Source organism: Tubulanus polymorphus, chromosome 7, assembly GCF_964204645.1.
Source record: "Tubulanus polymorphus chromosome 7, tnTubPoly1.2, whole genome shotgun sequence".
Classification (NCBI taxonomy): Eukaryota; Metazoa; Nemertea; class Palaeonemertea; order Tubulaniformes; family Tubulanidae; genus Tubulanus; species Tubulanus polymorphus.
Window position 1 is genome coordinate 8,972,770 of NC_134031.1, and position 16,215 is coordinate 8,988,984.

Below are 16,215 nucleotides of genomic sequence, written 5' to 3' on the forward strand. Positions count from 1 at the left end.
TATTCAAAACGTAGTATTACAATATTCTATCGTAACACAATTGGGAAATAACGTAATTATATGACATTTTATCGTAAAAAAAAGATCGGGATCGTAACTATTATGATTTGGCAGCTATGTGAGTAGGCCTACCGTTCCACTGCTCTAGAAATACGTATTCTGCCGCTGAGAATAATCCCAATTAGTCTCATTGCTTCTGATAGGAGGAATAACAGTGGTATTCAAACACTATGACATTTATATACACCGGGAGTACATAAATTTATGTTTTTCTATTCAAAAGAGGCCATTCCCCATTCTTTACTGCTAATGTCAATGCGAACATATCACTATGCGATTATTGCTTAATCCCCTCCCATCTACCAGTTATCTAAGGAGAAAGAAGCGATAGAATACTTTTTGGACCACTAAATCAGAAATCTGTTGACGCTATGTTGTGGGGAATAATTGAAACATTATTTTGAGTCATTTTCAGCTGTTTCTAATGTTTTACGTGAACGGAGTGACAATTTAAAGTTAAAATGAAAATGAGAAGAGTCAGCGCTATTTTCTTGTGGACTACTTTTTTAAATCCATTTGCATGACGTCATAGATGTCAACCAATGCTAAAAAGTACTTAGCTTGGTAGAACAAAAAAAAGTACTCAGCTAGAAAGAAGTTTCAAGAGATTTCAGCATAAGACATGCGCGAAAGTTTTCTCGATGACTATAAGAACATATTACTCTATTGAGTGCATTTTTACAATGCAATGTTTTTGCATTTAGGGGTCAAATATGGGTACCCCCAATTTTTTGACAAGATATTTGCTCCTAGCTTGTTAACTGAAAAATTAGAATAGTGGTTACAGTTGCATTCGGCAGCCATTGCCTAGACGCTTGTAACGATTTGTTTGACTAAGCAGTCCTTGCCTTCTCAGAATCATTGACAGCTTTTTACCACAATAGCAAATCACTTTCAAGGGCACATTTGCAAGTGATTTTTGTATGATATTAGAAAAGCCTTAGAAAGGAATGAACATTTAGAATAAATTGATCCTTTTTAGTTAAAGAACAATAGTGGAGTGCTGACACAAGTCAGAATTGTTATTGAGGAATGATCACTTTTTCTCAAATTCAAATTCAAAATGACTTTATTGACCTTAAAGGGCAAATGCCGTCAAAATTGTACTTTCCGCAATTTCTTAACCAGAAAAAAGTAGCTTGAATTGGCAGTAAATTAGTCATGTATAATCGATCAAATAAACATTGTTTGTTCACTGTATTCCCAGACCTACAAAGCTACTCACTTATATACCATTATCATATCGTATACAACGGTAGCAACAGTATACAATGGTAAGAGTTCAAAATTCAAAGACACTTCTTACACCCTACTCTAATGAAATGACTGGAAGCTTTGAGAGCTTGTGAGAGATGACGTCAGAAAGGTGCACATGCTAACGTTAACAATAACAGTAAGCACGCGCTGAAATTGCTGATTTAAAAGTCGTATTTCTCAGTAATGAACTAAATTTCAAACCAGTTGCATATTTGATATTTGTGAATATATCACATTTTAAAATAACTTTTACATAATATTCTATTTTGACAGCATTTGCACATAGATCAATGTAACATAGGTAACCTTGCAACTACCAGGTATATTGTTGTACTTGCACAATAAAATCAGTTTTTGAAAATGACCCATAGAATGGGCTGAAACGTCAAATTCTCATCTAGTTTTTCATTATATTGTGGGTTATTAATTCATTAATATCAGACAGTCACTTGTTTATGGAACACATCGTAGTACATGTTTAAGTATAGGTCTATGACAATGCACTGCTTCAAGAACCAAATTTCTTAACCCTTTCGGTAAAACATACATCCGGTACAGAATAGACGTACTCCATTCCCCGAAAGGGGTCACTATACGTTTTTTGTCGGAACTTGAACCCTATTGCATTTGAACGCTTCCTGGTTGTAGTAAACATCTGTTAGGTGGTGCGCAGGTACATTTTGTGAAAGAATTTAATAGTTTTATGAACTTTTGTGGTAAAACAAAAGGCAAATGGCACAAAAATGGAGACTAACAGTAAGTGAGGCGATAAGATGATATTGAATTCCAACGGCGAGAATGGCTCTGATCAGCGGACTAAGGAGCGGCATAATCTGTTTATGAAGGTATTGATGAAAACAGATAGCAATAATTCTTTCGATTCAGTAGGTCTAGGGGTACCTTATGCCTAGTTACCTAGATATATACTGTATATGATTAGCAATTAGGATAACATTTGAAGTAAAAAAATTGTTTCTCAATCTTTTCATGGACTAATTCTGAAGAAATGGAGAATACAAATGACAGATTTTATCATCATCTATGCAGTCTGAGGTGCCCAGGGGGCACCCAGATCAAACGAGACCCCACCATTACGATATTGTTCATGGTCGAGTTCTATATTCCCGTAACATGTTTCTATGATATATTCTGTTCAATTAAATTTCTTTTGACATGATATCATAAAATAGAAGTGAAGTCCTTGATTTCTGTACGTCAATTCGCTCTATTTTGAGTACTATTTTTCCAGGCTTCGATTCCAGAAATTTTCGGTAGTAATTTCCAATCCAAGATGACTGACATTCGTCACATGACTTCAACGCATCAATCTGAACCAAGGAAAATTATTATGAAAAGTAGCCCTGATTCATATGTCGAATATGGTGTATAGTTTATTCATTTAGGTTTAGTAGTTTCTGAGTAATGTAATAAGTTAACTGGAGACACTAGTTTCACCCGAAAATCAGCTCAGTATTATACCATGTAAAATGGCCAGTACTGAAAGGGTTAACACGGGCTTGCCAAGATAATATTATTGCATGGTAATTGTGTTTAGAATCACACTCGGAAAATGCTAAATTCAACCCCTAAATAAAAGGCATTGGTACCTACAGCGCTCACTCTTCATGTGCCTCAATATATAAGTTTTGGGCGTTATCACCTAATTCCTGGATCTATCCAACTCTCGATTTTTTTTATATATCGCAATCAATATCTCTTCTTTAACAGAATACTAAGTTGTAGACACATTTATTGAATAGTCACAAATGAAACCTTCACAACTCTAGATATCTGTTAATTATAGATGATCGGTAGAGACATGTCAGTAGCCAGCCCGAGTGACCACCAAATAAATTTCATATCAATATTATATATATACGAACCAGGATTCATGTACAATGAAATGCATTATATACACCATTCCATTTTGGTGCCATATGGTATACATACATATTGACAGGTCTCTCATATATATGTAAAAAAATCCCTTGTTATATGAAACTGATAATATTGCTAGAAAATTGACACTACGTAGCAATGTTGGATGCTAGTATCTATTAATCACATGAAACGGGACTATTCCAAAATTGATCCTAAATTTACATACACTTTTGCTTGTAACAATATGACTTCGATATGGTCTTTTTAATTAAATTACACAAAACAACGGCTGCTACACAAGTTCTCCTTGTATGTACAACACATATGCCTAGGATTGCTGCGTGCAGCTATTCTGAACAAATGCTACCGAACAACACATTGTAACAAAAAGCATATCAAACATACTACATTGTGTTTGAAACCCACAAAAAAAAATTTCTAGTTGGACAGTTTTTAGCCTTACATAAAAGCATGCAGTGCAGTTTAATAGACTGCAGATATCAATCCAAATCTTAAGAAGAAAAATTTAAGAAAATTGACCTAACACCATTGTTCAAGAAAGTAAAATCTTAAATAAAAGCATTTTTGAACCAGAGTATCAGATTTCATTTGTATTTCATCACGTAAGTGAAATGCTCATTGATCTGTGAAGAAAGGTTTTTGTTGGCTTAAGTTCATATCCAGTTTCATCAAATAGTTAAAGACTGATATTACTTAAAGAAAAATTGAAGAAGGAACAAATGAATTTAGACTCTGAGACAAATAAAATTACCAAGATTATTGAAAGAGAAATGATATAAATTAATGCACTAAAAAACATTAAATGGATCTTTGTGCTGGCCACCCATAAGCTACCGCTAACCTCTGTTTAACCCTGTCGCTGCAACTGACAGGCAATGCCCTTCATACATTAAATGCATTGTCAAATCAACCCCGCAAGCAAATATGACTACAGTAACGCATGCGGATACTTAAGTATTTGAATTTTACATCCAGGTGGCAGCAAGTGTTGGCATATTTTGGTAGATCGATTATTTTGGGCGATAATCCATTTTTTTTGTATTGAATGGATACAGATGCTTTTGATTTTATGAACAAATTTTCATCAGATAGTAGATTCTACGCGTGCCATATTGATAGATAGCCTATAATAGACCAGTGGAGGAACGCTGTTAAACGGCATTGGACAACTTTTGGTTTGTTTTTGGCCCAATAAATCGAGGCACTGAGGTAAAAAAACATGATGCAGCGAAAGGGTTGATAATACGCTAACACAAAACTTACTTTAGCCAGCTCTTCGTCCTGCAGAAACAAAACAAAATAAAATTAGATTTACTCCTTTGCCAGTTGGGAAATTAGACAATGTCAAAGCCTCAAAAGGCTATGTTTACTAATCTATAGTTTTGCCAAGACAATGTTCTGAAAAGGGAATGCTCCTTTATTCACGCACATAAGAGGGAGGTGCTCCCTATAAATATGAAAGGTTGGGGTGAACCTTTAAGGGGACATACCATCAAAATTGTACTTTGAGATTATTAAATTAATTAACCAGATGAAACTTAAACATATAGATAATGACCTGAGATCTCTTAATTAGCTCTAAATTAGTCATTTATTTTTTCTTCACTTTATTTATGTACTTCCCACACCACCCAAAATGAAGTTATCTGTGACAATCAGCAGAAGCACTTGCACACTACATCATTTGTTCACTGTACTCACATACCAACAGCGCTTCTCACTAATATACCTTTATCATGTCACATACGATAGTAGCAACAGTAAGCTTATACAATGGTAAGAGTTTATTAATTCAAAAAACATTCCCAAAAGGATAAAATACCCTGTGAAATGTCTAGTGAAGTGACTGAAAGCTGCAAGCGTTTGTCAGATATGACACCAGAAATGTGCACCTGCTGACATGAACAAAAAAGAGTGAGCAAGTGCTGAAATTTAAAAGTCACATTTCTCAATACCTTAAACTACTCCCAGCATTTGGGGGCCATTAACTAATTAACTAATTTAAATTCGGTTATTTTCATGTAGCAGCAATCGTCGGTAGTTTGTTCGAGGCACTTTTCTGCCATATATTGGTAGGCTTACGTGAATTAAATAGTTCCATGTTCTCATATTAAGGGTTTTCTGTTACATCACAGAAAACCCTATTGGGATTCGCGTGTTTCTTATTATTATTATTATTATATGTCACACTATTTTATAATTTCGGAAGAGTATCCAGATAGTTAAATAATAATAAGAACGCAACTATCACAATCTTCATGATGATAATGAGTTTATTTACATGTTCAAACGTTTCGATCGATTTCGACTCATCTCTTCGAGTCCTTTTCAAGAAATGACATGAAAAGATACAAACTATGTATAGTATACAGTTACTAATTACAGAGAATATCATGCAGGCGTGAAGTGGCCTAGTTTACAAAGTACAATTGGATTATAAACATATCAAAATACGTTCAGTAAAAATGAGACACCATGTGTGAAGAGTTATTTGTTAATACTTGGTTTTTTGGATTTTATATATAATGCCTCTTTGAAGGTGATTTCAAAGTCATTTTTTCCAGAATCAACGATTGAAAAGTTGTTTTTTAAAGAAAAATTTGATGCACAATTTTTACATGATGTTAAATGTTCCTTAATTGCTGAAGGCGAAGTTCCATGCTCCTTTACCCTTGTGGCCAAATGTCGCATTGTTTTACCAATGTATGTGTTATTTGCATCACGCAAACATTTGAATTTATAAATTACATTGGCCAACAAGGGTGAAGGAGTATGGGACTTGAGTGAAAAGTAGTTCCTAATTTTGAAAGAAGTAAAGACAATACGAATATCCACGTTGTAATATTGTTTGAATAGACTCTTGAGTTTTCTGCTAAATATAATTGAAGGGAGGCCTATGTAAGGAACGAAAAAAGTGTTTCGACCTAATCTTCCCTGACCATACTAGCGGGAGTATCATCACTACATTTACTATTCAAAAATCTTCTAAGACACGAATTAAACAAATCTTGTGGGTAGCCATTTTTGTGGAAAACGTTTTTTAGGAAATCAATTTCTTGTGAGAAAACAAACTAGTGTAAGTTGATTTTCTAAATACATGAGAAGTGAAGGTTGACGATGGCGCGAAACTTTTCCCTGAACAATCATCTAGCTTATTTTGAATCTAAGCTGCTAGATGATTGTTCAGGGAAAAGTTTCGCGCCATCGTTATACCTACGTTATGTTGATGATATTTTCTGTGTATTCAGACGTGATTCAATACATGCATCTTTCCTGGAGAAACTAAATGCACTACACCCAAATCTTAAATTTACTTCAGAAATAGGACCGTCTACACTTCCATTTCTAGATACGTATATTTCGCTCCCAACAACGGATGATGGTACCTTCACTTCTCATGTATTTAGAAAATCTACTTACACTAGCTTGATTCTAAACTTTTCAGATATGTGTCCGCAAAAATGGAAATTTGGCTTAATCCAATGTCTGCTCCATAGAGCATATACCATAAGCAATAGTTGGTTTGTTTTCTCACAAGAAATTGATTTCCTAAAAAACGTTTTCCACAAAAATGGCTACCCACAAGATTTGTTTAATTCGTGTCTTAGAAGATTTTTGAATAGTAAATGTAGTGATGATACTCCCGCTAGTATGGTCAGGGAAGATAAGGTCCAAACACTTTTTTTCGTTCCTTACATAGGCCTCCCTTCAATTATATTTAGCAGAAAACTCAAGAGTCTATTCAAACAATATTACAACGTGGATATTCGTATTGTCTTTACTTCTTTCAAAATTAGGAACTACTTTTCACTCAAGTCCCATACTCCTTCACCCTTGTTGGCCAATGTAATTTATAAATTCAAATGTTTGCGTGATGCAAATAACACATACATTGGTAAAACAATGCGACATTTGGCCACAAGGGTAAAGGAGCATGGAACTTCGCCTTCAGCAATTAAGGAACATTTAACATCATGTAAAAATTGTGCATCAAATTTTTCTTTAAAAAACAACTTTTCAATCGTTGATTCTGGAAAAAATGACTTTGAAATCACCATCAAAGAGGCATTATAAATAAAATCCAAAAAACCAAGTATTAACAAACAACTCTTCACACATGGTGTCTCATTTTTACTGAACGTATTTTTATATGTTTATAATCCAATTGTACTTTGTAAACTAGGCCACTTCACGCCTGCATGATATTCTCTGTAATTAGTAACAGTATACTATACATAGTTTGTATCTTTTCATGTCATTTCTTGAAAAGGACTCGAAGAGATGAGTCGAAATTGATCGAAACGTTTGAACATGTAAATAAACTCATTATCATCATGAAGATTGTGATAGTTGCGTTCTTATTATTATTCACACTATTATTCCGTCGTTCCGGGGATCTGCTGCGAGTTTCTCCTCATCATGAGAATCAAATCGAGTACAAATTAATTTATTGCTACCAGTGATTTGGCTGCGGGCTTCGAGGAGTTTAACAATACCTATTTTTCTTTACCAAATTAACTGTGTATTTACTAAGATAAATCTTTAGTGTACCGGGGAGTCGTAGGCCTAAACTAAACACGCCGAAGAGATATAGCGGAGAAAAGCTGTTGTGTCGACAAGGTATCAAAATAAAAGAATATATTACTTTATTTGGCCACGGGCTTTAACCTCTATATCAATACCATCAATACTCTATATTTCCTACAGTACATACCGATCATTGTCAAATGCGCAAGGTATTTACTAAATACAAGTATATAACACACTCCTATCCGTATGCTGGACTCACACTTGACATTCGGAGTAAGCGTTCGCTGTGGGGGAAAGGAGATCGTTCGCTGTGTCGCTTGAAGTGTTTATCCAGTTTTACGCGACCTAAAGGCTTTAGGCCTACCGGTACTGACCTTTACTGTCTCAAACAAACACAGTATAATTGTTGCGTTTAGAAACGGACTCATTGGATTGAACTTCAAAACAAAATTTACGATATTTAGGAGGGTTGTTAATCAATAGGCCTACAACCAATCTGTCCGGATGTTAGGCCTAACTGGTTCTGACTTGCAACGATCAATCACAATTATCAATTTTAATGCCAGAAATGAAGATTCATTTGAAAATTTCGTCTGAGCAGACAGCTTTATAAGCCAGACTTTTCATTTGAGTTTTTTCATCATAAATGAAACTGGTATTTCATTAATTCCTAATGACTTAAGCCGGGGGTAGGTCGGCCTTGCGACGGCTTGTGACTCACTGCGACGCCATTCACTGCGACCGCCAGCGGCGATTGTGTCGCAATGACTCATCGACCTACGCTCCCTTGCGACAGTCAGCAACGCCAGTCACAAGGAGTCGCATATGTTCTACTTTCTGCGACGCTACACAACTGTCACAACCGACCTACGCGCTCTTGCGACTGGCAGAAACTAGTCGCACACAGTCGCTGACAATCGTATCGCAACCGACTTGCACTGAAACTTGCGATGCAACGCGAGGATCGCATCGCATCACAAGGCCAACAGACGTCCGGCTTTAAGTTACTGCGGACCCCAGAAATATCTTTTTTTTTCGTTCAAAAGACCTTTCGCTTGAAAATTCTTTCGTCGGAACAAAACTTATTTCGTTCGAACCAATAATATTCCGTTCGATTGAACCAATCTGAAAAAATCGTTAGAACAAAGTTGAAGAAACTTTTTTTTGGTCCAAACGAAATGTTTTTCGTTCGAACATTCGTTCGATCGAACAGAATAATTTTAATTTGAACAGAATTTTCTTGTCAGAACATTAAGTTTTTCGTTCGAACAAGTATATTGTAAAAAGTTTTTTCTCTGAACCAAAAGTATTAAGTATTTTGTTCAATCGAACAGAATTGTTTTCATTCAAACGTTCGTTTGAAAAAAATTGTTTTCGCTCAACCAAATTTTTTTGCCGGGACAAAAAGTTTTTCATTTCAACAATAACATAGCTTTTTATTCGAAAACATTTTTTTGTCAGAATGAAGAAACGTTTTGGTGCAAACAAAAAGCGTATTGTTCGATCAAACAGAATTGTGTTCATACAAACAAGATTTTCTTGTCGGAACATTAAGTTTTTTGGTCAAACAGCGTGTTAAGGTCGTTTTGGAAATTTACTCTGTCTGGTATATTTTGGATTACTGTGTATGTCATTTGTCAGGACATTAAAGAGAAGACGACTTAGGATACTACCTTGCGTGACTCCACTAGTTAGACCGACTTATTCCAAGATGAGGCGTTCCGTTGATTTTGGCTACAAGTTTTCATTCAGAGATAACTTCTGAGCCATTTGAGCGACCTATCATTGATACTGTTTCCTAATAGCTTGTTTAGTAATGGCTGATGTTGTGCCTTATCAAATGCTTTGTCGAAATACACAGTTGAACAGGATTCTAAGACTGTGCAGAAAACCCGTTATCGCTGCTTTGCAGCTGTATTAGTTAATATAATTTAATTTCATCATTAACAGCTTAGAGGAAACATTTATTAATTTCGATTTGCAAAATATTGGATCCCTGGATATTTATAGGCCTTACCACTGACAGATCAGTACCACTCTTGAGCGAAACTATACAATTATTGACGTTTTAGAGGCTTTTCTAAGTAACTATGAGAATGTGTTTATACAATCATTGATGTACCAGTTAATAAATTGAGCGTGTGAACCTGACAGTCTTAGAAAGCCAGATAATAAATTGGTAAATAAACTGTCAATCATTTTTCTAAGCATGGCGGAATTTCTTTAAGCATGGCGTATCTTTTATTTGCATGGCCGTAAAGTGCCATAGCATGGCGGGCCGCCGTGCTAAAACCCCTCAGCGAGAACACTGTATCATAATCATATCTCATTATTCATAATTATAATCATCATATCATTTCATACCTAACCACATCAATTTATCAAACTTATGCGCGAAATACTGGTATTGAAAAATATCTTTTATAAATGAACAGACTACCTTCACAAAGCCAATGTTCATATCCTCTAAAAACCCCACGTACAGCCCTCTGCACAATTTTTAAATGTGGTAAAATTCATAGGAAACACATTTTACACCGCTGTGACCCTATATTCAGTATTCCGTACAAAAATGTGCCGCCATCTATTGCGCTAGAGCAACACTATGGCGATAGCTTCTGACTGGCAATGTGACCTCAAATCTCAGTTGCAAACTGAAATAAATTGCCCATGGGCAAAGTGTGGTTTACCTTGAAAGCTAGAGGTTGTTTGGGGTAAGGGCATTGCTTGAAAAATCTTTTTAATTCGTGACTTCAAAGTTCTATAAGTTTAAATATTCTATTTTATCTTTCTTAAAGGATTATTTTGTACTCAAAAGACCAAAGATATACATATGTTTACGGTCCACATCAAAAATTTCCTGGGGTACAGGTAGGCGCGGCATGGAAACTATTTTATATTTTCAAAGAAATATTTTTCATAATATGAGAAAATATTCAAATAAAATTCATACCATGTCACAGTTCAGAGGGTGGCTGAATGTATGGCCATGGAGGCTAAAATACCGGTGCAGTAAGAAATCGGCGTATTAGAATTTATTACAAATTCTATCAAACAGAAAACACAGCGCTCATCTTCTGGTGATTAAATGTCAAATGCGCCAGCAAGCAGCATTACAGTATCACTATAGAAGTGTATACTGTACGCGCGTGTGTTTGTGTGTGCAACAGTCTAATCTAATGATTTCCTCGCGCACGTGTAAGTGAATGTTTGCTTACACTTCAATGTCAATCAAATCAATCACCGGGTATTAAAATGAAACAATACCTATGGCGGATAATAATTACATTCTCACCAGCAATGAGCATTTGAAATTCGCACATTTATGGCACCTAGTCCAATGAAACGTTCGCCATTCTATGGCTTTCCTATAATTATTTTAGTAGCGCCGGCATTCCCCGTAAATCCCAAAAACAGCCAATCACATTCGCTCTTAGAGACGACGCCCCCAATCGAGGTCATTGCAATTTTATATGCGAGAGCTAAGAATTTTCCCGCCAAAAACAGTTTTTTCGTAGAATTTTAACAATGTTGACCATGTTATCGACGGAGGTTCGCCATGTCTTCAATCGCATCGATTATATGTCGTTTAAGCCGAGAACCAATGAAACAAATGCTCACATAAAAAAACGTACCGCAATTTTACATGAATCGGCTCAATGCCAACTTCATATCGCTGACAAAGGTAAAGCAAAAATTCTTAATTTTTCATAATGTTCAAAAAGTTCTTTGACCATTGCATATAACCAGTCACATCAGGCACTGAGCATGATTGAGGACTTAAGAATTCAAATTTAAATTCTAAAATTCTGAATTTTAAGGCCAGACAAATTTTACGATAAAGTGGGCCAAAAAAAGTTAAGGCCGAAACTTAAAAAAGAACCCCAAACTAAGTTTTATTCCCAAATATGAATGAAGGTAATTGGATCAAAATTTGAAAGATTTCATTCAATACACTCGTACTAGGCCCAGATCAGGTTTATGAAAAGATTGTGATTGGTTTCAATGTTTCATCATGATCATGATCTTACACTAGATGAGTCGGTACGCCTCTGATGCCCCCGCTTAAAAACAATGTCTATACAAGACCAATTCCTCAGCTAGCTATCAGGTAATGCTGTCTACTACACCAATTGCCATAAACTGGAGTATTATAGCTAGGTATATATTATTTGGTTAACAGGAATAATATGTCAAACCTGTATACCAAGTTTAAGATATATTTCTCAAGAAATGAAGGCTTAATCGCACATAAATTTTCAAAGCAATCCCCTGATGGCCGCAATTTGTACCATACCCACTTGGAAAGTGGTTTCAAATGCTCAACAATCTGACAATTTCTATATTCAACGCCCCCTGGTGACCATATACAAAAAACCGATGATATTGAAACTCACCACTATCATAGAAAATGTCAGCAGCTACAAATTTGCAATTGATTGTGATAACAATAAATGCCTTGGTACCAACATAATATGGAAATACTAAATTATTCTACTATTCAACGCCCCTGGTGACCATGGGATAACTAATGACCTTGAAACTCACCACAATTATAGAGCATGTCATTAGCTACAACTTTGCAATTGATTGTGGTAACAAAATATGCATAGGTAAGAATATAATATGGAAATACTAAGTTATTGTATTATTCAACGCCCCCCTGGTGGCCATATACAAAAACCAATGACCTTGAAACTCACCACAATCATAGAACATAATAGAATATAAGTCCCCCAATCATAGGATCGAAAAAGTATTAAAAAATCGAAACTATTAAAATTAATTAAAAACCCGATTTTATACTAAAAACCATTTTATCCGTGTTGACTCTAACTCTGTTCAACGTAAGTCTCATATTGTTGTCCCTTATGTCCCTTGTTTAGACAAATTGAAACCACTCTCAAAGCTCTTAACACTGATATCATATTCAGGTATAATAATAAAATCTGGTCTGATAAAAAATGGTCATCAATTTGATCTTAATAATTCTCGTATAATTTTTCCATCCAACAGTATTACCCGACCTCACATAGTTGAGTCGGCTTTAATAAATTCCCATTCCAATTCCTGTGTCAATGGTAACCTTGGGTTTCTCCCCCCATAATAAACTTATGTCCAAACACATTTCCTCTCTGGTCAATATCACCTATATATCTACTATTTTAATGTGCAATAGTGTGTGTCCTTCTTGCTTGATATATATACTGTGTAATGCCATACTTGTAGATACTCTTGAAAATGGTTTTTAGTATAAAACTGAAAATTTGGGTTTTTAATCAATTCTAATAGTTTAAATTTAAAACAAGAGATCCACGGATCTTAATATCTCGGGCGCAGAATGTTATCTTTGTAAAGTATAGGCGCCATCTGATTGATGCATCTTTAAGGTTTTCCTTGAACACTTCATGGATGTATAATCTGCTGATTTCAGTGAACAACATCATCGAAATCTAATCAGCAATCATCGCGGCAATACAGGATATCGACAAATTCAAGTTCTTGAATTACTCGTTTGATGGCGCTAGTCAGAACCGGAAATTAGAACCTAAATCCGCCATGTTCTAGTTCATTTGCAATAAAGATCTCTCGCTTCAATTTTCTAGTTAGCGATATTTTACTTACTATACAACGGCACGCATAATCCTTTGAGTATGATATCCTGATGTGTTGAATTCGATAAAACCTCACTTTGAACCCTAAAGATCACTAGAAATGTAAAAAAACTACCAAAAATAACAAATTTAGCGATGACGCTCGAAGCAGCTAACGGAAGTAATGACTGGTGCCGGGTGTCATCACTTCGTTGTTGAGTTCAAGTCTCTAAGGTAAATTTATTGCAGGCAACACTGATAAATATGAAATAATATTATGAAATAAAATTGATTTTAGAAGGACTAAACTCGTAGATTAATAATCAAAATATGAAAAGTACCAGGACTCGAACCAACAATCTTAATTGGGCCGTCAAGTGCTGCCACCATGTGATACCTGGAAACCAGTATTCACATCGTCAGCTGTTGAAAAAAATGTTTTTTGATAATTTTAGGACACTTATAGTGATTTCTAGCCTTTGCAGTGGTTTTATCATATCCAACGTAGCGGTAGGATAACATATCTCAAGGATAACGCGTGACGATATACAGTAAGTAAAATATCGCTCATTGAAAACTTGAAGCTAGAGATTTTCATTGCAAATGAACTAGAGCACGGCGGATTTAGGTTCCAATTTCCGGTTCTGACTAGCGCCATCAAACGAGTAATTCAAGAACTTGAATTTGTCATATCCCGTATACACGAGGTTTGGGCCTATTCGATTGTTCGTGCATAATCTTCCATGAAGTAGCGTATAAATTGAATCTTCGGTTATTTGCATAATGAAATAGATATGGGGAGACGGAATCGATACTACGGCTGTCAAATTAAAAATAAACATATAAGACTCTCCCATGACTGGGAAATGAGAAACTAGAACCGAGCAGATTAATAGATGAGAAGATTAAAAGACCGGTTTGTCTGCGTCAATCGAATATACCCTTTTACATTGACAGCGGGAGCTCAGCCAACCACAGGGAGCAGTTATTTTACTTCAATGTAACGTTGTACATCGGCCTTCTAGCCGTTTTATGAAACAAAATGCTCCTTGAAATTTCTTTAAAAATCGCCACAAATTCGTCGATTTCTCTTAAATGAACGCGATATTCAAAATTCCATTTCCAACAGATTTTAGCTGCATGATGAAGCTACATTTCGCACATAAACATAGTAGATTGCATGACTTCGTGTCAAAGTTATGACCTCATTTGTTAGCAAAAATTCGATTTTTGGACCCATTACAATATCTCGAGCTTCGCCCGAGATAAAAAAACATTTTCGATCCTGTGATTATATTCATCTCTCGCGATTCATTGTGTAGTTTTACCATGTTAACATAGAACAATTTATGAGCTACAGCTTTCCAATATTCAAAATTCCATTTCCAACAGATTTTAGCTGCATGATGAAGCTACATTTCGCACATAAACATAGTAGATTGCATGACTTCGTGTCAAAGTTATGACCTCATTTGTTAGCAAAAATTCGATTTTTGGACCCATTACAATATCTCGAGCTTCACCCGAGATAAAAAAACATTTTCGATCCTGTGATTATATTCATCTCTCGCGATTCATTGTGTAGTTTTACCATGTTAACATAGAACAATTTATGAGCTACAGCTTTCCAATTGATCGTGGTAACAAAATATGCTTATCAAGATAATAGGTATCAAGATAATGTGGAAAAACTTTTTTCCACCTATGTATGAGTACTGATGACTCTAAGATGGCCGCAAATTGCGCGATAATTGGCTGATCAAAAATACCTGTCTCAAGTATTAAAGAACCATAGAATAGCCATCACAATGTCCATGCAAAATGGCAAACCAGTAGGAAGCTACTGGACTCAGAATTCGGGCCAATATGGACATTTTGGGCACAAAAAAGGTCACAGAAAGGCCATCTCAAGTCCGATCGACCCAATTTTTTTTATGCTGATGGGCCCTTGGGGGATACAAATACATACCACAGATCAAGATAATTAATCAAAGCGTCTTCAAAATTTCCCTCGAAAACTTGAAAAATGTGTAAAAAGTGTTGATTTTGACGAACAATGGCTGTCAGTCGGCCATCTTGAATGTGACAGGGCCAGTTTTTGGGCTGAAGATATGTTTAGGTTAGATACATGTGTAAATGTGCACAGGTGGGCTAAAATGACAAAAGAATTAACAATTAAAATCTTGATTCCTCCATCTCCAAATGATTTCTTTGCCTTATTTTTCTGACTGTAGGCTATATGGTGTGGGGAATTGCCAATACAGAATTTCTTTTTCCCCTGAACATGTATGTTGCCGATTGCTATAGCATTGGGATTTGGTCTCTTTGTCAATGTCCAATTTTACTTAAATTCATACAGTTTTGAAGAACAAACACCTAATTTGCACTAAACCTGTGGTACCCCCCCCCCCCATCAATCATATTTTGGCTATTCTTTACTGCTGGAATTTTTTAACATGTTCACTGCTGAATGCGGGTTATCCATCATTGCCACTACGAGATATGTTCTGGTTCCTCCATCAGAGTTAACCCATAGCTGATCTTTCGTATTCATTGTTTGATATTTGCACTCTGGTACGCAGGGATGACAGTTCTCACGCCAATGCTCATTGGTCAATTACAAACAATGGTTGACTATGTATAGATCTATTGTCAACAAGGTAATTCGTAGCGGAACTGGGGAAAAACATGGTGGCAGTGAATGTGTCAAGTTGGGTTCTAGCTAATGACAGATCTCTCAGGAAGCTAGGATAAATGTTGCATCTATGATGAGATAACTAGTCCTGGCAAAATGCTGTTATGACAAATACTGCTATGACAAGTTATATCTCTACGCTAGCAGCGAACTTGTTAAAAATGAAAGATGAATTTT

At 35.7% G+C, this 16,215-nt stretch overlaps 1 protein-coding gene across 1 annotated transcript in view; it reads right to left on the bottom strand.

Annotated features, from left to right (window-relative positions):
• The window catches only part of LOC141909048 (endophilin-B1-like), an 82,656-nt gene that overhangs the window by 36,375 nt on the left and 30,066 nt on the right, over positions 1 to 16,215 (bottom strand). Inside the window, exon 6 of the mRNA XM_074799380.1 lies at positions 4,483 to 4,500. Coding sequence (XP_074655481.1) covers positions 4,483 to 4,500 — 18 coding nt within the window. The remainder of the gene's footprint in view (positions 1 to 4,482; positions 4,501 to 16,215) is intronic.